Source organism: Ptychodera flava, chromosome 1 (genome assembly GCF_041260155.1).
Source record: "Ptychodera flava strain L36383 chromosome 1, AS_Pfla_20210202, whole genome shotgun sequence".
Lineage (NCBI taxonomy): Eukaryota > Metazoa > Hemichordata > Enteropneusta > Ptychoderidae > Ptychodera > Ptychodera flava.
The window spans coordinates 24,951,077-24,978,391 of NC_091928.1; the positions used below are offsets into that span (position 1 = coordinate 24,951,077).

The 27,315-nt window shown below is 39.1% G+C and overlaps 2 protein-coding genes across 2 annotated transcripts in view; both read right to left on the reverse strand.

The window, feature by feature from the left end:
• Positions 1-27,315, reverse strand: part of LOC139143661 (low-density lipoprotein receptor-like) — a 150,127-nt gene that overhangs the window by 64,101 nt on the left and 58,711 nt on the right. The gene's annotated exons all lie outside the window — the stretch shown is intronic.
• Positions 460-26,887, reverse strand: LOC139146023 (uncharacterized). Its single transcript, XM_070717502.1, has 17 exons — positions 26,786-26,887; positions 25,871-25,940; positions 24,643-25,041; positions 23,409-23,618; positions 22,813-22,882; positions 21,914-22,125; positions 18,294-18,713; positions 17,868-17,987; positions 17,516-17,635; positions 17,049-17,165; positions 8,281-8,574; positions 7,542-7,661; positions 6,856-6,972; positions 6,560-6,665; positions 6,197-6,265; positions 5,642-5,713; positions 460-535 (listed from the first exon to the last, which is right to left on the reverse strand). Exons 1-17 carry the CDS (start codon positions 26,885-26,887, stop codon positions 460-462), a joined length of 2,694 nt encoding a protein of 897 aa, XP_070573603.1.

The window sequence follows — 27,315 nt, forward strand, 5'->3', positions numbered from 1 at the left end:
CTCACATTCGTGACATTTGTTTGCTTCATAGCAATAATAAACATCCAGAGCACTGAGACTACGCTACCCTGCCAATGCCTTCTAGGCAGAATTTGCCCAGGGGACAAGTACTGAGAAAGTAAAATTCCTACAACACTTTGCTGATCTGCTGTTTGTGTTGACTAAATGTGTATTCTTTGTTACTAAAGAAATCGGGTAAAAGTTTCTCAGGAGGCCTTTGGCTAAAAATTCTCCATCAGGTAATAGTTTTCTATCTCTCATTCTAAGAATTGTTGCCAGGGATGTTTACAGAATATGACCTGTGGTAAGTTGCGCCTGATGTAAGCTACTACAATTCCTTCAAGAAAACCAGAATTTCAATTATCACAAAGTTATTTTTAAACCCGGCGAATTGACGTCTTTAACTCTAGGCTAAGATGTAAATTTATTGAGAACGACACGATCTAATCGACTCTATACTTACAGCACTCGAAGATTTTGCAGTCCGTAAAATGTATTTGCTTCGATAGTACGTATTCTGTTAGCTCCAAGGTTTCTAAAATTCATAAAAATTAAGGACAGAGTTGGCAAAAGTGGTTAATTGAAATCAACGTTGGTATGGTCGCTCGTGATGATTAACCCATAAATCACGTCTTGATATTCCAAATTTACACCAAAGAAGAATTGTAGATTGAGCCACACAATTGCCGATAATTCTCTCTAACATCATTACTATAACACCACATGCGAAATTATCCACAAGGGAAAATCTTAGATGGATGTGACGTAAATTTAGATTAATCCATAGCAACATAAACTAGGAAATACATCTTCATGTCCTTCTCATTAACCTTTCGTGGTATGTAAATAATGTATCTTAACATTTTATGTTCTGTTTGTTATGTATTCTGTCTTGTTCTCCTTCTAAGTATTTAACAATATATATATATATATATATATATATATATATATATATATATATATATATATATATATATATATATAAATAAATAAACAGATTACTTCAAGTACAAAGTAATGAAATCTATTACTCAAGTTTCATGCATCTTGCAATCCTCAGATAGAGTGAAAGGATTACTAGCCCGACACTCTTACATATATGATTGGGAGGAACCATTCTATTTGTAGGTAGTGTTAAAATTCGATAAATAATATTTGTTTTGGTGGCGACATTTTGAAACCAACTCAGAGCGTTTGTTTAACAGTGTAGATTTGTCAGCATTGATAATGTGCAGCTTTTCTGATATACAAAGATTACATCGTTTGTTCATGTTAGAGTAGCTCAATGCTTTATCAATCATTGACCATGAAATGTCAAATCTTGTCCCTTATTTGTTAAGTTCCATACAAATTTTGACAACTCGGTATCGTTCTTGTATCTCTCGTTACGGAACGATTTCATGTGATTAGTGTAGCGCGTCTTGAAGGTGTTATCAGTGAGGCCGATATAAACCCTCTCTTCTCGTTGTCTCCGTTGATACTTTGGCCTTGTACACCACGCCTTTGACTTGACAGTTACCCTTCGAGGGGCATGCCGACTTAACCCTGCAATTGCAATCAGCTGGTTGATCCTTACGCTGTTTTCCGGTGATTACCCTCTTATTGTGCGATTTGATTATACTTGCCATATTCTTCATACAGCTATAGCTCACTTTAATTGTGTTTCTGTTGAAGATCTTGTGTAGTTTAGACCCCTTTGGAAAATATTTATCGACAAGTTGGAGAAATTTCCTGCCGATGTTAGTTTCCACGTTCTTGCTGAAAGGGGGGTTGAACCACGTGATATGACGCTTCCTGTTATTGCTTCTCCTCGCTGATTGGTTGGTCTTGGTGAATTCAATTTGTTCGGTGTAACCGCTTGCTTTTAGCGCTGTATTGTATCGCCCTTTGTATTTATCAAAGATGCCCTTATCACTAGATATTGTTGAGATGCGTTTGCTTATTGCATCAGGTATGTGATTAATAATAGTCGGCGGGTGATTAGACTGCTTATGGACATACATTGTTTGGTCGTTTGGTTTACGATACGGGTAGAACTTGCCGTCGTTCAGATTAAATGTCACATCCAAGAAGTTTGTAATCTTCTGGTTTGTCTCGATCGTGATTTTCAGGCCAATGTCACGAAATATCTTTGTGATTTCCTTTCTGATCTTATCCGCCTTGCTGGCCGTGATATTTTTGAGTACACCAAGCCCGTCATCCCGGTATAAGCCGATATGATTCTTATCATACTTTTTGGCGAGTGTGTTAAGTATATACAGACCCACCATTCGCATATTTCAGCACCATCGAAGCTGCCCATCGCTACATCGAATAAATCGTTATTCCTTATTCTCTCTTTTAATCCAGGGTGTTATGTCGTCAAAAAGGAGGGTCTTCCTCGAGTGCATTATGATATCAACCACTTCATCAGAAATTGAAGTATATTCTCTCGCAAAATCAATCGATTTACGCAAGAGATCTTCTGAGATAGATGGATAGAAGTTGACGATGTCAAATGTAATGAATCTACATTTTGATTTACCTCGTATCCCCTTGAACCAGTCAATGACAGCTGATGAATTCCTCCATTGGTTCACACACGTACGTAATCTAATATCATTGTTGATTGCGTCAAGTAATTGTTTACTTACTTTGCCCATCTCGCTTTTGGTCGGGTTAATAAGTCTACATGTTGGATTGTTCATGAAGTTGTCTTTGTGGTCTTTCAATGTAATGAAGGCCTGGCGCTTAGCGAGTGTGTCCATCCTATCTGCAATATTGAGTTCATTTGCTATTTCCTTCGCCTCACTATTAATTTCGTCGTAAACGCTGTCGTTAGCTAACTTGTATGACTTTGTTATGTTGTCACGTAACATCTTCTGATAACAATCAGCACTAACCTTGTAGAAGTTACGTGTCTCGTCGGCAGGGACAAAAACTCAACTGTATACTTCGATATTACGGGCTCCTAATTTTATTGGTTGAGCACTCTTGTCTACCTGGGATCTACATCAAGTATGGAGAGAATTAGCTTCGACTACTCTATGAAGAGCATACCAATGCCATCGATCAAAGCCTACATGATACAGTTTATTGCGATGGTTGACAGCTTTTTTGGAAATATTAGGTGGGCTTATATTAACAAGAACAAGAAGGACGATAGTGACGACCAGCGGAATTTTGATGGCAAATATGGATTTAGATCGAGAAAGCAACCACCGCAGGTCGAAGAATTGAGACCCTTTTAGGAGGCTGTGTTAAACTTGGTGGAAAATATCAAATTCAGGAAAGTGAATGACAACTTCCAAAGTAAACTCAAATCTGACATCCGCGAAATCAAGAAATCGGGGAAGATTTTTGTCCCTGCCGACAAGACACGTAACTTCTACAAGGTTAGTGCTGATTGTTATCAGAAGATGTTACGTGACAACATAACAAAGTCATCAAGTTAGCGAACGACAGTGTTTACAACGAAATTAATAGCGAGGCGAAGGAAATAGCAAGTGAATTCAATATTGCAGAAAGGATGGACACACTTGCTAAGCTTCAGGCCTTCATTACATTAAAAGACTTCAAAGACAACTTCATGAGCAGCTCAAAATGTAGACTTATTAATCCGACCAAGAGCGAGATGGGCAAAGTAAGTAAACAATACTTGACACAATCAACAATGATATTAGATTACGTGTGTGATCCAATGGAGGAATTCATCAGCTGTCATTGACTGGCTCAAGGGGATACAAGGTAATCAAAATGTAGATTCATTACATTTGACATCGTCAACTTCTATCCATCTATCTCAGAAGATCTCTTGCGTAAATCGATTGATTTTGCGAGAGAATATACTTCAATTTCTGATGAAGTGGTTGATATCATAATGCACTCGAGGAAGACCCTCCTTTTTGACGACATAACACCCTGGATTAAAAGAGAGAATAAGGATTTATTCGATGTGGCGATGGGCAGCTTCGATGGTGCTGAAATATGCGAACTGGTGGGTCTGTATATACTTAACACACTCGCCAAAAAGTATGATAAGAATCATATCGGCTTATACCGGGATGACGGGCTTGGTGTACTCAAAAATATCACGGCCAGCAAGGCGGATAAGATCAGAAAGGAAATCACAAAGATATTTCGTGACATTGGCCTGAAAATCACGATCGAGACAAACCAGAAGATTACAAACTTCTTGGATGTGACATTTAATCTGAACGACGGCAAGTTCTACCCGTATCGTAAACCAAACGACCGAACAATGTATGTCCATAAGCAGTCTAATCACCCGCCAGCTATTATTAAACACATACCTGATGCAATAAGCAAACGCATCTCAACAATATCTAGTGATAAGGGCATCTTTGATAAATACAAAGGGCAATACAATACAGCGCTAAAAGCAAGCGGTTACACCGAACAAATTGAATTCACCAAGACCAACCAATCAGCGAGGAGAAGCAATAACAGGAAGCGTCATATCACGTGGTTCAACCCCCCTTTCAGCAAGAACGTGGAAACAAACATCGGCAGGAAATTTCTCCAACTTGTCGATAATATTTTCCAAAGGGAATATTCTCAACTGGTCGATAAACTTTCAAAGGTCTAAACTTCACAAGATCTTCAACAGAAACACAATTAAAGTGAGCTGTAGCTGTATGAGGAATATGGCAAGTATAATCAAATCGCACAACAAGAGGGTAATCACCGGAAAACAGCATAAGGATCAACCAGCTGATTGCAATTGCAGGGTTAAGTCGGCATGACCCTCGAAGGGTAACTGTCAAGTCAAAGGCGTGGTGTACAAGGCCAAAGTATCAACGGAGAACAACGGAGAAGAGAGGGTTTATATCGGCCTCACTGATAACACCTTCAAGACGCGCTACACTAATCACATGAAATCGTTCCGTAACGAGAGATACAAAAACGACACCGAGTTGTCAAAATTTGTATGGAACTTAAGAAATAAGGGACAAGACTTTGACATTTCATGGTCAATCATTGATAAAGCATTGAGCTACTCTAACATGAACAAACGATGTAATCTTTGTATATCAGAAAAGCTGCACATTATCAATGCTGACAAATCTACACTGTTAAACAAACGCTCTGAGTTGGTTTCAAAATGTCGCCACCAAAACAAATATTATTTATCGAATTTTAACACTACCTACAAATAGAATGGTTCGTCCCAATCATATATGTAAGAGTGTCGAGCTAGTAATCCTTTCACTGTATCTGAGGATTGCAAGATGCATGAAACTTAAGTAATAGATTTCATTACTTTGTACTTGAAGTAATCTGTTAATTATTTATAACGCTCTGCTTTTGCATTGAGCACTGTAATTTCCCACGAGGACATCTGTATACTTCGATATATAAGTGGATTCAACTTTCTAACATAGTCTGTGTGTCTGTACAGTATGGATAAGATTTTGTATGTTGACAATAACAGAGCTAGAAACAGGTTGCCATGCTTATACTGTTTACTTCAACATATTATAGGGAAAGCAATGACAGTATGCACCTATTTGATAAAGCTGAAAAGTGATGAAAATGTCCTAAAACGTTATCATTTTTGTCAATTAATAATTACTCATTTAGCTAATGTCAGCTTTTCAGAAGTGGAAATGTTATGCTACCTATTAATGGGCATACTTACAACAAGTACAGGTTTTTCAGGAATTCAAATTGTCTTGGGCGTATCTCAGTTATTGAATTATTTGAAAGATCTCTGAAAAAAAGTTTAGAAAGACACAACTTGCATATTACACATAAAAATCACTTCCGTTTTGGGGCAAATTAGTGCAGTGTTAGGCTTTGGCTGGAGTAATTCACAGCCAGTAGATTAAACAAGAAATAATAATTGAAATTGTGACTTAAAACATGTCATTTGAAAACATGGTGACTTTAACACATGGTAACTTGAAAATATAGTGATCTGAAATCCTGGTGATTTGACAACTTGGCTAGATCAAAATATGGTTATTTGAAAACAGGTGATTTGAAAACCTGATGATTCGAAAACACGATGATTTGAAAACATGGTGATATGGTGAATTCAGTTTATATGGTGATTTGAAAACTTGAAGATGATGATTTGAAAGAAAATGTTATCCTAAAACACACATTTGAAGGCAAGGTGATTCGAAATTATGGTGATCTGAAAACATGGGGATAAAATAGAAATGTAATAGGTATACTATTCACTACTTACAGTTCTCCCAGTAATTGAAAATAGCGGAAATCGACTTGCGTAACATCTACGTCGTTTCCGGTCATGTTCCTGGTGGAAAAAGACAGAACATCTGAATGTATGATAATTTAATGATGCAACTTTTCTTTAAAGATCAGATTCGTTGGTTGTAACACGCCATGAGCACAGTTGTTGAAATAGTATGTACACAATTATCTCCCTCTTGCGCTATCGATTTTAACAAAAAATTAAGTTAGGCTGATTATTTCACGAAAATAACGAGTCAAAATTGATCCATCGACAAAGGGGTTGAGGTAATTAATGAAGTAACAATAACTTGATTAATGTTGCCTAGAAGAACGGTGCAAGGGTATGGAGACTCACAGTTTCTTGATGTCCTGGCCATTAAACAATGGAAAGGAACTCATCGACTGGTATGCACAATCAATAACAGATCCATGACAAGTACACTCCGAGGGGCAGATAAGACCTGAAAGAAAAGGGGACATGTCACATTTGTAATGGAAAATTGAAACATTTTGTGACATTGAAGTGTACAGGAATCTCATCCGATTGGGGGTGTGAGCATCTGCGCTGCTCTTATTTGAAAAAGACTATACTAGGCTTGTCCGGCCTACTCCGGCCCTTTCCTTCGACATGACAAAGTGACAGCACCTTACCACATAGCAGCTCATCATCCCCGTGCCGACACTGTTTGACGCCATCGCATTTCTGAGATACGGGTACACAGTTTTGCTCTCTATGACAACGATAATGTCCTGGACACTGGTAAACTCCTGCGTTCATAGAGGAAAACAAACTCGTTAAGGCTTATGCGACTGTGTATTTTGAAAAGGTTATAATGGCTAAGATGATGGAATAATAAGATGATTACTACATCATCAATTTCCGCGCATCTTGCTCTCTTTTAGATGACGTCTGACGTTTATCAAATTCCATTCGTTATAGTCGTAAAATAACTTACTTTGTTGCAGTTCATCTCTCGGAAAATTCATCTATTTTCATCGATAGAACTTAATATATGGGTGCATGAATTATAACAAAAGAACCATTTGATATTCAATAGGTATTACGAGTAGAAGGTTTCAACAAGAAAGAAGTATAAAACTGCAACCAGAAAGTTAAATGTACGCTCCAGCAAAGATTGCAAGAATTCTAATCTCTTTCCGGAATGAAACAGTAAATCAACTACTGATTTTCGTCTCACAGGAAAAATAAGGAATCTCACACTGGAAAAGTTGACACGATTGCATTAAATAATTTGTGGTATTTTGGTCGACGGAAATCGGTCTCCCTAATGACACCATTCAAACGATATCGTGATTTGCACTTCAACTTAAATCACTTACACAGTTCTCTTCATCAGAGCCTCGTGGACAGTCAAAAATACCATCACATCGCCTATGGAGCGGTATACAGTAGGCATCAGGACACTTAAACATATCATCACGACAATTGAAAAGTTCTGAAAAACAATGGTAAAGATAGATAGGCAATTTATTTTTCTAGACGTTCGCTTTGCTCCAAATCATATGTTCTTCTTTCGTTGTGAAGAAGACAGTTATGGACAATAGCGGCATACCTTAATGCAATTTTAATAAAGTTTTCCCTTGTTATTATTTTAATTATTCTCGAATGCAAAGTGCCGGCCTTGAACTTAATACTTTGTCAGAAATATGAAATTTAACACTTGCAAAGAAATTATAGTCAATGTATAACGTTGAGAGTTACGCCCGTATAAGTTGTTCTGAAAAATTAAAAACAGGCGATATTTTGATAAAATTTGATGCAAATGAAAAAAACACAACGACAATTATGGAAGATAAATCAAGAGTAGAAGTTATAGAGCTTTTAATGCCTCCTTATATAATCTGATGAGTAACCCAAAAGTACAACAAACAAACAAACAAACATACAAACCAAATAAATAAATAAATAAATAAATAATTAAATAAATCAAATTAATAAATAGATCCCATAAAATAAAATAATAAATAATTAGAATACATATTTAATATATAAATAATTTAATAAATTACTAGATCAATAAATAATGAGTTACTAAAGGGTCATCGAAAGCATACCACAATTCCTGAGATGGGTGACGTCACGACATCCCCTTTGATAGCCATACTGATCAAAATCGTAGATACACATCCACTTGCGGTTCACGCATGGACCATTAAGGCATCTGAATTCTTCAACACTGCAACTCTGAATTGGCATTTCGACGTCTTCCAATGAGCTAGATAGAGTACCAACGTAGTCACAATCCGTTTCGTCCTCCCGTTCGTTGCCTCCGCAATCTAACTTTCCGTCGCACTTCGCATGTTCGGGTATACAGTCAACGTAGTAACATTGGAATCCCTTACACACATCTGTAAAGGTTGAATAATAAATAAAGGTAGCTAAGTGATATCGTAAAAGTGAATTTATTACGGCCAAACGCGCAAACTTTCTATGTAGAACTTGAAGACATTCCATTTCGAAATCAAAGAACACAACCAGAGTTCATTGTGTAAAATTCAGTATTAGAGAGGCTAGTTACCAAATATTTCCAGGTATTCGAAGTTCAAAACGGAGGCATACCCGTATTAACTCGTTCGGGAAAAATAACATTTGCGATTCTCATAAAAATATGCTGGTTAATACTTCTGTTACTCAATGGGCTTCAAATGAGCCCCAAAAGTGGCAGAAAAAACACGAATAATTAAGCAATAACCCCCGCCGCAGTCGGGTATACACTCGATTTTGGTACAATGCGCGACATATGGCACAAGATCACTAATTCACTTCCGGGTTCGTTACCCGCGAAGATAGTTCGGAAGAAAAATAGTGCAGACCTGAAGTTTTGATATCTGCATGGATGCTTGTTTAGTTTGAACTTTAACGTCAAGAATTTTTGAAAAGATATTTTTCTGCCTGAATCAAAATGCAGACTGTTGTGAATAATGGCTGAAGCATTTCGTGGTAATATGAGGAGTTCTAGGGCTAGTAGAGATCATAACAATAAGCCTGAAATTTGTCAAAAACACCACTGAGGGCGCTATTTTCATCGCTATCTCAAAATTTCCTCGGACTTGCCCACACGAAAAATTAATCAGTAGTCAAGCTGACATTGACCTAACACCTGTTTAGAGGATTCGTGCCGCTGAATGTTTTAAAATAGGAAAATGGAGCTCAACGCTACTGTGGTGGCCTATGGGAAATGAATTAGTGGTCTTGTGCCATATTGGCACAAGATCACTAATTCACTTCCGGGTTCGTTACCAACGAAGATAGTTCGGAAGAAAAATAGTGCAGACCTTGAAGTTTTGATATCTGCATGGATGTTGTTAGTTTGAACTTTAACGTCAAGAATTTTTGAAAAGATATTTTTCTGCCTGAATCAAAATGCAGACTGTTGTGAATAATGGCTGAAGCATTTCGTGGTAATATGAGGAGTTCTAGGCTAGTAGAGATCATAACAATAAGCCTGAAATTGTCAAAACACCACCGAGGGCGCTATTTTCATCGCTATCTCAAAATTTCCGTGGACTTGCCCACACGAAAAATCAATCAGTAGTCAAGCTGACATTGACCTAACACCTGTTAAGAGGATTCGTGCCGCTGAATGTTTTAAAATAGGAAAATCGAGCTCAACGCTACTGTGGTGGCCTATGGGAAATGAATTAGTGGTCTTGTGCACTCGCCGATCCGGGGGTTATTACTATTATATATTATCAACTTGCTTGTGTGTCTTTGTTGTCTTACTTGGGTATTTTCATCACTCTAAGCCCCAAATGCAGAAACGGACGTCTGGGAGATCGAACGTCTGAAATTCTGCGCCGGAGACCGAGCATTTTTATATTTGGCAAGCATTTTATATTTTGGATTACGTACAGTCACACAGTATCGTACGATAAACCGCATTACGTTCATATCGCATGTCGCATGCAACACGAACACTATACTTGTCAAAAAAATACTTGCTGCGGTCACACAGAAAATGGGTTAAGAATTCAAATCAAAAGAAAAAAAGTAACAATTATTTTCGTAAATTTACATAAGAACAATAGTCCTGGCTATTTGGCATACTCAAAATAGATTTGTCTCATTCTGTACCACATACGCGTATACGATATACGTCGACCGTCGCGACATTCAGAGGTGTCAGGTGCAGCCAAAGGAGCCATTCATCGAAAAGCTATTCCAGATGCAATGTTTGAGGGCAGGGGAAATTATAATTTTGCTTTGGCAGGGGAATTTTTTTTAGGTGGCAGGGGAGCAAATTTTAGTTTTTTTGTCGGGCAGGGCAGATATCGGTTGCTTGTCCGGGGACAGGGCTTTGCGAAAAACAAGGAGAGGGGGAGCTACTTTTAAAAGGGTCAGGGAAAGTTGAGCCATGGTGTTTTCAGGGAATTTTTTTCACGGACAGACTTTTTCATCACAGGGAGGGCAAGTCGAAAAGTTTTCAGTGGGAGGGCAAATTATGAACAGCTAATTAATTACCCTCATGACTTAAAATTAGTCAGTTCACATTACTTGTCGTGCACAATATATCTTGTCATAGTAAAGACCCCTTTAAAAGTGCATTGTTCGTTGGCTGCACCTGAGGTGTCACAGTGAAGTTACAAGATCTATTTTTGATGGGTAATTTTGACGTTAATTGTACCAGAAAATAAGCAGTTTTGAAATGATCCAGACTTGCGATGACTACAACTGTGATGAACATTTGTGTAGAGTGTGTTACCAGATGCAGGGAGAGCTGGACGCTGACACTGCTCGTTGCATTTGATGTCAACTTTCGTCTCAGTCGCCAGGAGTCATCCAATTGTTATTTTGAACTTTTGGTCTACATTGTTAGGACACCTAATCTGTTACAGCCCACACTTTGGTAAAGAATATCTGACATACCGTTACTGTGAGGAAGTGTCAATTTATTTGTGTATGAATGAATACTATTTTCATTTTAAAGAGCGGTAGGATATATCGCGTCTCGACTCCCGTAATATCAAACAAAGTTCACGGTGCGCTATGTCGCTCTAATTTGTGTGCATCACACCCCGAATGTGCTGCTTCAGAGCTGTTTTTCATCATGTATCCCAACTTATTTACACCAAGAGGTGAGTTACAGACCCACACTTTATCTGTGTATCAAAATCCGGTCTCCGGTCTTTGAAACAAAGTGGACTGTTTCGGTTTTTTCTCGAGGGTCTTTGGATTGATTAGATAGTACGTTCAAATGCACCGACCGGGCAATTTTCGAAAATGCTGGTTTAGGGGCCCGTTTACCACCACTATCAGTGCTAAATCAGTATTTTAGCATCGGTGGAATAAGCTCTCGTCCAATCAGAATGGACATTGGCAGCATCATTCCAACTTTTCCCCACACAGAAACTGGGCAGTTTGGATTATTCATACCTATCTTAATCCTACGGTTCGTAATGTTTATGTCGTAAACACATCTATCGCACACTTTTAACACCTTTCCCGGGTTCTTGAACCCGATTGGTCAAAATTGGCTGTTCTGGCCTTTTTGATAACCCCTCTTAAAATTCTTGGATAGTTGACTTTGAAAACAATTAAAATTAAAAGTTTCATTGTAAAAAGTGTGAAAGAGGCTCCCCACCTAACTATCCAAAAATGTTTTTTTGTCGAGTTTGTGTTTGATTCGTTTCAAAAATGTGTTCCTACATTCTAACCCGATTGTTTGTCTTAATAAAAATGTTTGTTTCGCCTCGGATATTTGTAGGGAAGTTTGGATTAGTGTGTACGGTAATGTATTGTTTGTGTGGGAAAGCTTATGGCGAGACACAGCCGGACCTATTGTGTTACAAGTTGATAGAGTGGCCTTTGACGCTTGCGTTTCGAAACCCGAGTGTGTTTCTCATCAGTCGCAGTGAAGATTCTTTCTTTTGTGTTTGTGAAAAATTATTTTAATGCATTTTAGTGGTCTTGCTCGTCGAGTAGCGAGGCAAGTATATTAACGTTTGGGTCTCGTTGTGAGTCCGTTTGGTGGTTCAGTTTGTTTGTTCTATGTTTCTTTACTTCAGTAAATTTTGTTTTGATTAGTGAGTCTTTTAGATTTTTGCCGAGGTTTGTGAATTTTTAGGCAATAAGTACCACTGCGGGGTACGGATTTTATGTTTTCTGGATCAAGATACTTACAAGTATCATGATCAATGTGTTTGTACTCGTACATTTTGTTTAATAGTTCGTGTACTTTGTTTACTGTTTGTTCTGTGTCGTCACTGGCTAGTTGTGTATAATACTTAGTGTTGCGTAATTGCCTTTGGCGTTCGTGTACGTAATCTTTTGTGTTGACAAAGACGAAAACCCGACCCTTGTCGAAGGGTTTTTTATGGTAATTTGTCTATTGTTTGCAAGCTAGTTTATCGCGATTCTTTGGGCACGCGACATGTTTTGTTTCCTTGTTTGAAAGGGTATCTCTAGAAGTGAGAGTTAAGCAGCTTCAGATAGCTTTCAGGTTTTTGTAGTTTTTGCTGTTCGTGGAGTCCAATTTGACTTTTCTTTGAATTGGTTGTTTTGCGATTGTTTGTGTCTCATGATGTAGCGTAGTCACATTTTACGAACAGCACAAAATACAAAAACCTGAAAGCTATCTGAAGCTGCTAAACTCGCACTTCTAGAGATACCCTTTCAAACAAGGAAACAAAACATGTCGCGTGCCCAAAGAATCGCGATAAACCAGCTTGCAAACAGTAGACAAATTACACGGTGCCTTGGGGCAGCTTCTTCTACGTTGCACGTAGCACACCCTCTCAAAACCTTGTCACTCACCTATATATTTTATTGAGTAAATGCGAATGTATTTTCAAAGAGGAGACTCGCAGTCCAGTTGCTGTGATGTACTTTAAGGATGATAAATACCAAATCGTTCATTTTTCTGTCAAATTTTCAAAATTCTCTGAGAATACGCCTTGAAGTAAGACCCAGAATTGAGATGTGTCGCCAGTTCAAGATAAGGAATGGTTTCCGTGTAATTCACGATTTTTAAAAATCAAAACAAATGCACGTGGCTATCCCGGTTAAATCGGGGAGCTTTTGTAAACATTGTGGACACATTTGCATTGCTATTTCCATAATCCATCTTGAGTGACACAACGTTGCGTTGCACTAGCTAATTTACATAATGACGTGCTGTGACTTCTCCAAACACCAGGATTACTTCCGTCTGTAAACAATAAACCGTAATTAAATGTTTGTCGAAGCCTAGTCCAATAAACAAGTATTCGTACAGTTCCAGACATAGTCTACACCAGAGAGCAAGTCATTTTTCTTAGTGTGGTCAAGACATCGTGTCAACGACGATTTCTCAGCAGTGCGACGTTTTATCACTCTTTGCTTAGGGTTGGTCGGAGCCTGCACACGCCGCTTTACGGTGGTTGACGTCTTTTTCGCAATGTTAGATAAACAATTACACAGTGTTCATTCTAGGATTTAAAAACAACGGGCCACTGTTGGCCCCAACTCCTGTCCCAAGGGGGCCATTTTAGAAAATCGGGGGCCATCATCATCACACATGTAAAAACCTTGAATTTTCTGCAGAAAATACAATAGTCTATCAAGTCAAGAAAAGGAGAATACTAGAGATCGGGCGCCCCGTAACTAACCAAGCCTACTGCAAAGTTGTCCCTTGTACGTACGCAACAGGCCCAATAATGGCAACAGCAAACCGTTTGGTTTGATTCAATTGTTTACGTAACTTATGTGATGAATTATTGATATGTCGGACTTGAACAACTGTACAAATTGCTAAGGACTGTGATTTTGACTGTGGAAACGATCATGATCAAAGCTTAGCGCACCGGTAGGATTTCTCCGAGAGTGGCCCTCGATTTGCACGCATCGACAATTAGGCTACTCATACACTGATATAGCACGACACTGTAACCCGTACGACCTAAATAAAGTGATCGATACATCAACTTTTAAACATAACTCGTATGTATTAGCAAATTTACGATCATTGGTTCTGGCCAAAGGGTTTTACACAGCGGTGTTGTTCTATGCAAAGACCTGGCTACTCTGGAAAACGAGATGTGTCCGACCTAAAATGTGTTGCTCTTCAAAACGATCATGGATGTTTTCCTTGCAGTGTTCAACGTTTCGTTTGTATGGACGGTAGACGTTGCAAACGCTTCAATTTAAGGGACTGCCCGATCATCCTGGGTTCATCAACTATACCGGCGTTAAAAATCCGAGTGTCGACTAGCTTTCCACCTTTACGCAGCGGCCAGTGCCGTTGTTTTATATTCATCGGCCATGCCACATGCGTACGGCTCCAATACACCGTTGCCCCTACATCAGTCCTTTCTACCCAGCTTCCTATGTACTACCATATATGCTGTAGTGGGTATTTAATTGCAAAGGTTGATAGGTAACTGAATCGTTTTACATGTCACACTATGACTGAGGTAATGACCTTCGGGGGAGCTACGCGATCGCGCGCGAATGTATGAACTACGTGAACTCTGCGTGATCGACCCATTCATATAATGTTGCGCCCTTAGTGGCGCGTCAAACGTAGAAATGAGGGCCATTCGAGATTTTATTGCGCAACGGCGCGTCCTAGAATTAACTTTGCAATTAGTGCGATAGTACGCTATCAAGTCTACGGTTCTGCAATGTCTATATAGCTTGTGAGGGGATAGACTTGGTTCAAGTCGGTGAATTTAAAAAAAATAAATCATTTATAATAGTTTCTCTTGTGTCTCTCCTATTTCGTACAAACCTATCCGGAATTTGGAAGCTCACGCCAGGTTTTCCCAGCGTTTGAATGCGTCACGTCTGCGCAGTAGTGAGTTAGTTTCTGCCGGATTCACCTGTGATTCCGGGTGAAACTCCGCTGTATAGCGTTCACTCCACTCATCGCGTTCACCCTACTCATCGCGTCCACTCACGCGCGCGTTTCACATGAGAGCAAAATACAAATCATTGCGTTCTCACTCCACTCAAACATTCACAAATCACAGACTTGAACCAAGTCTAGTGAGGGGAGTGTGATCTGGGGAACACAAACAAGCTTATCTGCATATGAATTCAGGACACGCCCGCTATCAGTTATGACTGCTGACGTCATTGTTTTTCCCACTGAAGCCATTCGCTGTGGCGATGTGTCGACACTTAAGGCTCCGAAAATTGGTAGTTTTCCGCGATTTATTTTATTTTCCTGGGACTTTTTTCTCTGAACAACTGTCATTCCCGGCCGACATCATCACTTGGTAACAAAGTATGCCGTGTTGAGGCTCGTGCACGTCTAATTATCAAATGCCGTAGCGTAGAAGTATCAAAACATGTTTTTTGCGTTTTTCTCGAATTCGATGTGTGAATGAAGTACCCTTCTTTGGCACCTCGTCAATTCGCGCTCACAAACACTAGCTGCTTGAAATTCACACCGTCCATTGGAAACATAATGAACTCAAAATCCGTGTCTGGGATTTCCTTTATATGCCTTTGTTATTTTTTAATGCGCTCTTAAAGGTGTTGGACGAAGGTGCTTTTCAAGGAATTTTAATTATCACGTCATATAATTTGAATGGAGCCTCCGAGAAAAAATCGCAGACACGGTTTTGAAGGATATTGTCAAGGCTTGTCAATGAAGAAATTCCAACCGGAAATCTTGCAGCGTGTTCGCATAAGGCCGGGAAAACCGGTTTTTGGAAGGTTCAGCAAAACGCTTGTCACGTGACTCTTATGCAAATAATGACCGTGCACTGTGCTTGGTCGGATAGCTCTATATCAGGGCTTTCAGAAAATGTATACTTTATTGGGGTTTGGGACATGTTCAATTGAGAAAAAAATAAAAATCTGAAAGTGTCTAAAAGGTATTTATCATCCTTAAGAAAAATTAAAACGTTTACAGGAAAATTCAGTTTAGGCTTCCCTCGGCTTTTCAAGTAACCGCGAGTTACTGGTAGTGGTAGCCTGCGGTAACTTATGCACTCAAATACGATCACGGACGTACCACGCACGTACAAATACCACGATAGTAAGCTTACGATGTTGTGTGGGCCGCTGTGTGCATGTTTCATTCACAGCGTTACCGACGAACATATCACTGCACACGGGCACGAGCTTTAATAGGCGGCTTCAAATTGTCCCTTTCCAATGAACGTTAGTGTTGTATTTGTAGTGACATGTGTGGAACCAACTAATTTGTCATGCTTTGTAAAGAGTAAGTGACATGTGTGGAACCAACAAATTTGTCCGCATGCTTTGTAAAGAGTAATTTTAATTCATTGCTCTCGTATGGGGGGTTCTCAACCTGATGTAATCGCAAATCCTCAGATTTCCATCTGATATAGGTATGTACGTACACAAGAAAAGTAAACTCATGAATTTTAATAGACGGGGTGGCTAAGACCAATTTCATTCAAGATTGGTCACAGCCACCCCGTCTAAGTCTGTGTGGGGAAAAGTTGTCATGATGATATAATATAATATAATGAGAGTCTAAATATTTGTCTACCTTCCACTTCAGTTTTGGTAATTAGAGAAACTGTTAGTATCGCAGCATAATATCAGTCTGTATGAGTTTTCTTTAAAAGTTTCGACTGTCCGATTAATGTATGTTAATATTTGGAAAATGTGCCAGCAAGAGGTAAAATACACAGGCGCGTGGTTTTACCCTTACATTCATACTTAGTAATTAATCATAAATTGCATTGCATTGCCCGTCGACTTCGTAGAACCCGTTTCATTGCGTCTCAATGGAACGGGGAATACACGAGTTATGTGTAATTTACCCAAGCGCTACGTGACTACAATTCTTTTGGACACGTATTGATTATCCATGAGTAGTGTTTATTCAAGCTCAAAGTTAAGAAATCGTATGGTATGACATTACCGCAATACTTTTCATCAGATCCATCGTAACAGTCCTCCATAAGATCGCAATGCTTTGACTTATCCACACATTGGTTGTTGTCACATTTGAAATGATCCACTGTGCAGTTTGGATACACTGGAAAAAAAATATGTACTTTGATCATGAATTGCATTTCCTTGCCCGTTAACCTCGCAGAACCCCACTAATATCGTCTCAATGGAATAGGAACACACGACTTATGTGTAATTTACCTAAGCGCTACGTGACGAAAATGCTTTCGGACAATTTTCTTTAGCAATTCCTGAGGTTTGGAAGAGGATCAAGAATGGCACTAGTTTTAGAGGTTGTAGCAGTGAATAGTGTACAAACGCCATGAAATCGTGTAGAAACTGTCATTATGATGACAAAGAATATAAATATTGATGTTTTTCGATTGTTATCTTTTTTAATAGAACACACACTGAGTGAACACTACCATACATTACCACAATTTTCTTCATCACTGTTGTCGCCACAGTGGTCGATGAAATCACAGTAAAACGTCATCGACACACACTTTCCATTTTGACATTGGAAGGTATTCGTTGGGCAAGCTACCGTCATATCTGCAGAACAAATATGAATAGCCATCAATAACACCATTGTGCATTGTCAGTATTCAAGTAGCACGTGATAAAGCGCCACCAATTTCGAAGTAATGAGAAAAAAAAAACAGCCCAAAGAAAAATTTTACAAAATTAACTAAAGGTTTAGGATGGTGATTCTTTAGTTTCTTCTTACTTCTTGCATATTTCACATTTTTATCAACTAAAGTAGAGGAGGTCTATCTTCACTTACTGCATCCTTTCTCATCAGAGCCATTGGTACAATCAGAGTTTCCATCGCATACATAAACAGGATGAATGCACTCATTGTCTGCACATTCAAACGCCTCGACGCCGCACGTGTGTGTCGTCACTGCAAATAAGTACAATTACTGCGGAGTTAAATCAAGATAGTCGCGACCAACACAGGCATTGAATGTTAAATCAATGTGCTCTGTTAAAAGACATTACATGATAACACCTGAGAAAAATATAACACATATACTCTACATATTATACAGGAAAATGTACTAAAGATGGAAAAAAACTGTTAGTTTCTCGTATATCATTTACAAACGATGCGATTTCAAAGAAAAAACAACTTAAACGAGTCTTTCACACGATCCGCCGTGTTAACTAATACCTAGTACGAAAATGGAATTAAGAAAACAACGGTTACCTGATGCCTGTGTCATACACATCTCTAAAGCAATTTCCTCGTCACAATCCATTAATCCAACTGTCCGATGAGATGCATCCATGCCCATACATGCTCTGGAATTGTCGACGTCAGCGATTTGCTTATCTTTGTTGACACCGATGTAACATCCGGTCTTGTTGTCTGCGGCGGTTGCACAGTCACCTCCGATCAGTTCGAAGACATCATCGTTTACCGCGATATCTTTCACAAGCAGTATATACCCAGTTACGTTTATAGACCAGACGTGGTTGAGATAGTAGGATATAGTCTGTAGTTCTTGTCGGTTTATATCCTTAAAATCAATGTTGAGATTTGAGCACTGTTCCTCTGCTCCAATGTTTCTTTGTTCTAGTTTGAAACAAATGTTTTCGTGTCTTCCCCAAGAAGAATCTTTACAAGCTGTGAAAAATTACGTCACAGACATTTAATGAACATATACGTACATGTATTTACATTCATAAGGTGTATTGACGATGGGTTTTGTCTTTGCTTGTAGTCCTGCCATTAATGTCAAGTAACAGAGTTTTGTATGACACCCGTATTATAAAATATTCTGGTAATCTGTCGTTTATTTAAAGGTTTGGTGAAATGGTCCCGTTGGTGTGAATGAATATCTTCCAGGGGGTCAATACTATTACACTCACAACAGCATTGCAACCTAAAAGTACGCGCAAGTGTTAATTTTTTTGATATTTCTGTGCGCGGCTTTCATGGGGTCATTTTGCGACACTCAGGTTACGCCCACAGCGGGGATCATGGTTGGCCATCTGTGACGTATTTGCAATCGAGCCAAGTCTCGCGAGAGATTTTACGTCATTTAGTCTAGTGTACAGCATGCATAAATGGCTCTCGCCAGAATTGAAACTTGGACACATGCAATCAAGCCCTCGCGATAAATTTGACGTCGTTTTGTCTAGTGTACAGCAGGCATAGGAACGCTCGCTCGCGAGAATTGAAACTTTTGCTATACATAGCAGACATACGCATTTTAATCGAGGCAACAAGGTTCGGTGTTGCAGTTGATTTACATTGCGGTCTAGATTTCTGTGTTGTGCATTTATTCAAGGTCTTAAACATTCCATGTTGCGGTCGATTTGCATCGCGGTCCTCGTGGTCCGGTATTCCCCGTTGTTCTTCAATTTATTAATTGCCGTCCCAACGACGCGTTCCGTGTTGCTGTCGATTTGTATCATGGAGGACTCTACCTCCATGATTTGTATCGCGATCTCTACGTTCCGTGTTGTTGTTCGTTTTAATGGTAGTCTCAACGTTCAGTGTTGCTGTTCATGCAGCTGATTTGCATCGCGGTCCCAACCTTCCGTGTTGTAGTTGTAGTGCATTTTAATCACGGTCCCATTTACGTTTTAAGTTACTGTCGATTTGCATTGCGGTCCCGACGTTCCGTGTTGTAGACTAGTGCATTTTAATGGCAGTCACAACGTTCAGTGTTGGTGTTCATGCAGTTGATTTCATTGCGGTCCCAACCTTCTGTGTAGCGAGTAGCGAGGCAGGCTCAGCCGAGGGACCGTGGCCGATCGTACGAACCAGAAGAGACAAGCACATTATGGTTCAAACACTCAACACTTGACGGGAACTTGAAAAAGTTTACAGTTGAGCCGTTCATGTTCTTGCCGCTGTCACAGCCACCAAAAGAACAACGTCTTCCCATAGTGAAGGAGGACACTGTCCTGATCATGTAAGCGGAAACCCTAGAAGTTACCCCCCGTGGGGAGCTTACGGAGGTGTGAAATACTTTACTTCCCGTTATGAGATACGGCGTCGGGCAAACTTCGGAAAGCCGAAAAAAGTCGACTGGAGAGGCTCGGGGGACACGCCCACATTGCATTTTTCTTTTGCCATATTTCATAATCACGCGCGCTAAACGAAAAAAGAAATGAATGTAACTGTTTTATAGACCATCAACTGTATTTCTGTGATTTTGCAACATGGGCATTTCACCAGACCTTATATCATTCCGAAAATTCTTGCATTGTTTTGCTAAGAAATCTTCGATTTCTGACAATGAAATGAATTACCTTTATGATGCATTGCAAAAAGTTACTACCATGGTTGAAAGTTGAGGATAGGCACATAATACAGTTAATACAGTTAGTATTGATACAGTTAGTATTCCCGCCATATGGAAAAATTTTCTGTACCAGTCCCAAAGAAAGCTAGCCCTAAAGAACCCAATGATTTTCGACCTGTTGCTCTTACATTCTGGTAATGAAAATATTTGAGAAAATAATTAAGTCCATTATTCTGACAAAGGTTGACAACAACTAGACCCCCTACAATTTGCATATCGACCGGGAAAAGGTTTTGAAGATGCTAAGCGTTTCATTCTCAATACACTTTACAAACTCTTAGAAAAAACAGGTGCTCATGCAAGAATCCTTTTCACAGATTTCTCCAGTGCTTTCAACACAATCCAACCCCACATCCTCGCAGAAAAACTTGTTCTTTGAATTATTGACTTTCTAACAAATACATTGTAGATCACAAAGAGTGTTTGTCAATGGTCTTTTGTCAAGTTTCATTCAAACAAATACAGGTTCTCCTCAGGGTTGCGTTCTGTCTCCTCTGTTGTATATCCTTTATACTGACGATTGTAGAAGTACACATGAAGGTAACCATCTTGTTAAGTTTGCTGGCGATAGTGCTCTGCTTTTACTTCTACTGAGATCAGAATGTCATCATGGTCCCGCTCTTAGCGAGTTTGTTGAGTGGTGTGATAACTGGTATCTAAACTTAAATGTTAAGAAAACTAAGGAAATGATAATTGATTTTAGGACGCAAGAACGCAACCCTCCCACGTCCATTGTTCACGATCAAGAAGTCGAGATTGTTTCGAAGTATACATACCTTGGTTCAATATTTGACAACAAATTGAAATGGGATCATAACACCGATGCTATCTTGAAGAAGGGGCAGCAAAGATTGTACTGTTTAAGGAGACTGCGTTCATTCATGGTTGATAGACAAATTTTATCTCATTTTTATAAATCTTACATTGAAAGCGTTATTGCATTTTCATTCATTTGTTGGTATCAAAATTTGTCTGTTAAAAACAAAACTTCACTTCATAGAATTGTTTCACTTAGCTCAAAACTAATTGGTATACCCCAGAGAAGTCTTTCTACGTTTCATAATCAGCAAGTACTCAGGAAAGCCCGCTCAATTCTTTTGTCTAGTGATCATATTTTATCAGCAGAGCTCGACACACTTCCCTCTGGTCGGCGTTTGAGATACCCGGCTTGCAGGTCAAACCGGCACAAGTTGTCATTCATTCCAACCGCTGTGCGGCTTTTAAATGATTTCTAGACTTTTTTATATAGTCCTGCGTCTCCTACCATTTTGTAAATTATTTTTATATATTTTTGATGTTGTATTTGAGCCATGCTTTTAATTGCCCGTGTTTGGGATAAATAAAGTTCTATTGAACTGAATGAATAAGCAAACGGAAAATGATTATTCAAATTTGCGATTAGATAAATGTAGGCATATCAAGTGACCTTTTTATGTTTGAAAAATTTTAAATGCATACAATTATTACAACGAAAACCACGGTTATCAAAAGTAAGAAAATTAATACTTGCCATAGTGGGATACACCGACATACGAGTCACTTTCTGGTTCTCCGGAAACCGCGGCGGGTTTCTTACAAATAAACTGTTTAACTGTATTTAAACCACACGAAACATCATGCCACTGATCGGTGCGATGGAAATCAACCATATCAATCACAGAACACGCTTCGAATCTAGCGCCATCCGGTTGGTTGTAATCGTCATCATATCTGGCCTTTGCCCTATCAAACAAACAAACAGTTAAATGCTCTTAATAACGGAATCGCTTGTGATGACTTTCAGGATAGTTTTATTACATTTGTAGTCCTCTTACAAAACTACGTGTTCTAGTTTCTATTTTGCGTTGGTGGTTATTGCTGCCGTTAACGATGTTCGAAATTGTGAATGGCCTCATGCCTGTGTTATGTCTATGATGGAAAATAAAATTCCTTATTTTAACATAGCTATCCCAATGGAAATTTTGTTTACACAATAAGCTTCAACATGAGCCCATATAAGCGGTAGGCCAAAATAGTGTTGTAAAAGTTTGAGAGTCCGAATATCTGTCTCTGAACCGCATTTTATCTTTTTATGTTTTAAATCTGCAGAAATGTAAGACGAATTATAGAGTCAAAGAACCTTGTTTAATTACTCAATTTCACTTTGACGTATTTTGAAATGACTGCCTCGAAATTATTAATTATGATTTTTATCAGGTCCAGTGTTTCATGCACTCTACTCGAGACAATGGGAACCAGGAAACCACAGCAATTGTCAGAGGTTCGTCGGGAGATACACATTGTGGCCCGCCGAAGCCGGCCGTGGGCGACACAGCGTTGGGGAGAGGCGGGTCTTCCAACTTGGACTTAAGAACTGGGACAAGGTATGATTATCAATTGAAGATAGTAAGGTTCTGCAAATGTACATACCAGTCGGAATAACTCATTGGATTTCCATCTGTCCATCGATATTTACCACTTTGGACTACGTCTGACAAACCTAAACAGCCAATAAAATACTCTGAAATACACTCAAGAATGTCATGCTTCCAGCATACGAAATCGAGGTTTAGAAAACAAAAATAAATAGCGCATAATGTACCAAGGTGCCGTTTACTTGTAACTCCGTGAATTTCAAAATGAGCCCCAATAAGTTTTAGGGTCATAATATGTGTCTCCAAGGCGCATACTACCTAAAATAAGGTGTATCATTCAGTGGTGAGAAACACATGGTACAACTTTCATAATTTGATCTGCCTGCTGCACATAAGTTAATATCATACTTTTCGGAAAATGGTTGCGTAAAGATCTGTCTTGAGAATAGTGACTGCCTGGTGCATAAGTTGGGCACTCAAGAATTCTACCAATTCTCTATTTAAAGAATTTTAATCTATATCTTGAACCTATCCTTTGATAGTGTACGTAATGACAGAAAGGAATTTCACGGTGTAAGAATTACTGAAAATAATCTACGGATTAAAAGATCTTACATGTGCCTTCAAACTCAATAATCGGTTAATTCTTACCGATGTAAGTTTTGCTGTCGCCATGTAACCAATCCCTTGACAGTGAATAAATAATAAAGTTCGACTCTTCGCGGTTCAGAATGCTGACCAGATTGGCGCCAACTTGGCGACATCTACCTTCGGCTTGGTTCCATGTCAGTCCCGTCTCCTCCCGACTGAGCCTGTAGCAGTCTTTTCCAAACTGAGTCCAAAAGTGTTCACACTCGTAGTCTAAAATACAACCAAAGGTTTTCCACCAACTTGATACAGAGGACAAACTAACATATGTGGAGGCTATGACATAAAGTATGAGCCATAGAACAGAACAGTTTGTTTACAATGTGCAGTATCATATTTAGGTAATATGGGCCACAAAAGTGAAAGACACACTTTTGGTCAAACTTTCCTTAACCATTTTCTTTCAAAATTTGCAATATATGCAGGATGCAACTGTTAGCACCAGATAAACAAACTGCCTTGAATCTACCGATATTTGAAATTCAAAATGGCTGCCATTCCTTAATAACTTACCAAAAAATCCCTAAATTTTGGATTGTCTCAGATATAAGACGTTCAAAACGTTATTCACTCACAGAGCTTAAGAAACGAGCTCACGCAAATAGTATATCAGAAAAAAAAAACCAAAAATACCCCCCAAAAAAACTGTTGTGAAAATATCGAGAGTCTGAATATCTGCCCCAAAGGTGAATTCTACCTTGAAATGAATCGTAGTCTGTCTGCACTTTAATACAGTCAGCACTATAATTTAGGGGATTACACATAGGCATTTCGACATAATTATGGCAGTAGAACTAGAATTTTGTAGTTTACAAACAGAGGAAAAGTAATGGAAAAAACGTCAAAAACTTGCAACTAACCGAAGCTGTAACAAAAGAATGAGACAAACAGGTTGATGACAGTACTCTGTGACATCAAGGAGAAATTACAACTTAACTTACACTACTTGCTTTTTCAAAACGCGATTCTCTCGTTAGACTGACACAAATAGGTTAAGATTAAAATAATGTCCATTTTGATAAAAGGTGTGCTAATTATAGTATGTAGGTTTGCATTAACGAGTGGCCACCGCTTTTTAGTAGTTGTGATGGAGTTTTGTTTTAAAGTTTGAGAGAGAGACAGACAGACAGACAGACAGAGAGACAGTGAGAGAGGCAGAGAGAGAGACAAAGAGAGATTGCGTGTGCATGCTGAACTTTGTCCCATACGATAATGGCACGTTTAAATCACCACTTACGTTGATCCTCCTGGCTCTCGTCAGGGATTTGTAGCTGATACGGAACAGCAGAGTACTTGGCCAAAAAACCTGTATAACCTCCCGCTCCAGTTTGTCCCCCTTGAAATTCTATGTGCACTTGTGAAGTAGCCGATATGAAATATCGAGGGTTATCATATCCGCAGATTGTACTGGATCTGTTGGCCTCGGACACTCGTACAAAATCACTGCTACAGGTGGTATCCGAGTCACCGACATTGAAATCCAGGAATTCCAAGTGAATAACTTCACCGTCCGCCACCTGGATATTCCAACTGCATTTTGACTCAGGTGGGTATGGAAATGGATAGCCAAGGGAATGTATGTATCCACACTCTGAATGGAGGTGTGTGTCATGTCCACACTCTGACAACATACAGCCTGAAATGATTAAACATATGTAGATGTAAGACTCTATGATAGAAGGAGTGAATGCAGCCAAAGTGTTGAGGAACAGTCGACATCACGGCCTTTCGTGATTTAGTGTACAGTTCTTGTACAGGGTCGATAACTCTGACCAAACCAACAGTAAACTTCAAATGGACAACATGCATGTTGATATACTGATAAATGTATAAAATTTAGTAAGGGCAAATTCAATGTTTGGACTGTGTCACAGCTAACGTAAACAAGATGAGCATTTTCTTGATTCAGATGTAGGCATCTACAAGATAGCAAAAGCGCTAAATTGAGCGTACATACTTCCATCAACATAACATTGCAAAAGAAATGCACTGAGCAAGGACATTCATAATTTTGCCATCTTGAACAAACCATAACTAGCGCCCTCCATAATCTAGCTAATATTGTAGGTGGCGGCGAACCCTCTTTCCCTCTATGTCAGAATGTCAATGCATGCATGGACACTTAGATACACTGCATTCACACATTTGACAGTCCACAATTTGCAACACTGCCACTGTCGTACAAGCAAAAGGAACACGAGAATAACGCCCAGTGTCTTACCTGGGCGAGTGCCCATGAAGTTCACTTACTGCCCATACATACTGCATCAGGTACCACGGGAAATGTTTTTTTCAACTAGTAGGAGTTACTTCAGTGTTTGGCAGTTGGCATTAAACCTACCCCTGTTTTACATTTGTTTCACTCGCTGGTAACGGGCAGCCATTCAGGTAGTCAGCCAAAAGATTTAGTGTCTTTAATTGAATCGTTTTATACTATCTGCTGACGCAAGGAAAATATTCCTTACCTGTCGTGTAGTAGGTTGCATTGAACCCTCTTCCATCACCCACTCTATCAGTTGAAAACACTACAGTCAACTCGTTGGAGGTAGATGAAAGAAGTGGTATCTGAGACCCACAAAACTGACCAAGCCGTTGATCATCGTTCTCTTCTGTGCCGTTGTAAAATGCTAGGTAACTGGTACAGCTTATCTGGTCACCGTACGTGCGTCCGGGCACTCAAAGGAGTGAAAGTTCAGGTGGATATATCGACCGACTGGCGCAATAATGGTCCACACGCAGTAACTCTCCGGGTAGTATTGCCCGTCTCCCGTCAGGAAGTTGGTACTGAATATGGATCCAGTGGCGTCCGTAAGAATACGAGGAGATCCACAGCCCGAACATTCTTCCTTGTCGCAATCTGAAGACAACATATCAAAGGCTCTTTTTGATGAACCTTTATCTACAAAATTCAACCACACATTTTCGGACGTTGCGAGTGATATTTTTTCTCCGTGTTATCTTTTATTTGCACGGAACAATGGAGTGTATTTCTTATGAACTAACGATACATTTGGTGTAACGTAATTTTCTTTTGGCTTTCATTCTTTGTTTATGGTAAGCTTACTATAGGTAACAAAATAAGTATGAGCTTTTAGAATATTATTAAATCTCTGGCTCTCAATTATATTGTTCGATGCTGTTCACCATATCTTTTAGACTTTCTTCGCGATAGTCAAGATTCAAACTAGGCCCGTACTCGTTGTGTTGGCCTCCCAAGAGCCTAATCTAAAATCGTAGTTTTATTCATTGTATAGATTAAAACGAAGATGCATAACTTTCTCTGTATTCCCATTAACAATACATTGCAACGGGGCTAATTGGTAATTTGTTACCGTTGACGAGTTCCCACATATCAGATTTTGATATGTTGTTAAACTTACATGATTGAGTTTAACTTCTACGGGCAGTCGAATCACGCCTTCAACATTACGAACTGTAATTCTTTCACCAACCGCTAGTTCTTTAGATGTCGCCGCGTACATGATATTGTTCATCGAACACTGGGTACAGTTAGTGTAACAGCCATCCTTCGTGCCCAAGAGGTAGAATGAAGATTCAGAATACAAGCCTGTAGGGAATATGTAGGCAAATATTCTGTCGTTATAGCCTCGATAACCCAATGCGTGTTTGGCTTATACTACGTTTATTCGAAATGCTGGTACACCACACGACACAATAGAAATTAAATGTTGTCGTTTATCTGATAAATATTTATCAAGCGAATTTTTTGCAAAAAAATGTATTTCCGAAAATTGTGGGTGAAATCGACCCAAGGCTGTGATTCTTTTAAAACAATCATTACATCTATACGGGCGACATTAAAAATAGAAAATGTGTAATTCTTTTCTGGAACTTTGCTTTTCATTTCCAACGGAGTGAATTTATCGCAACCGAAATGATTGTATCAGCT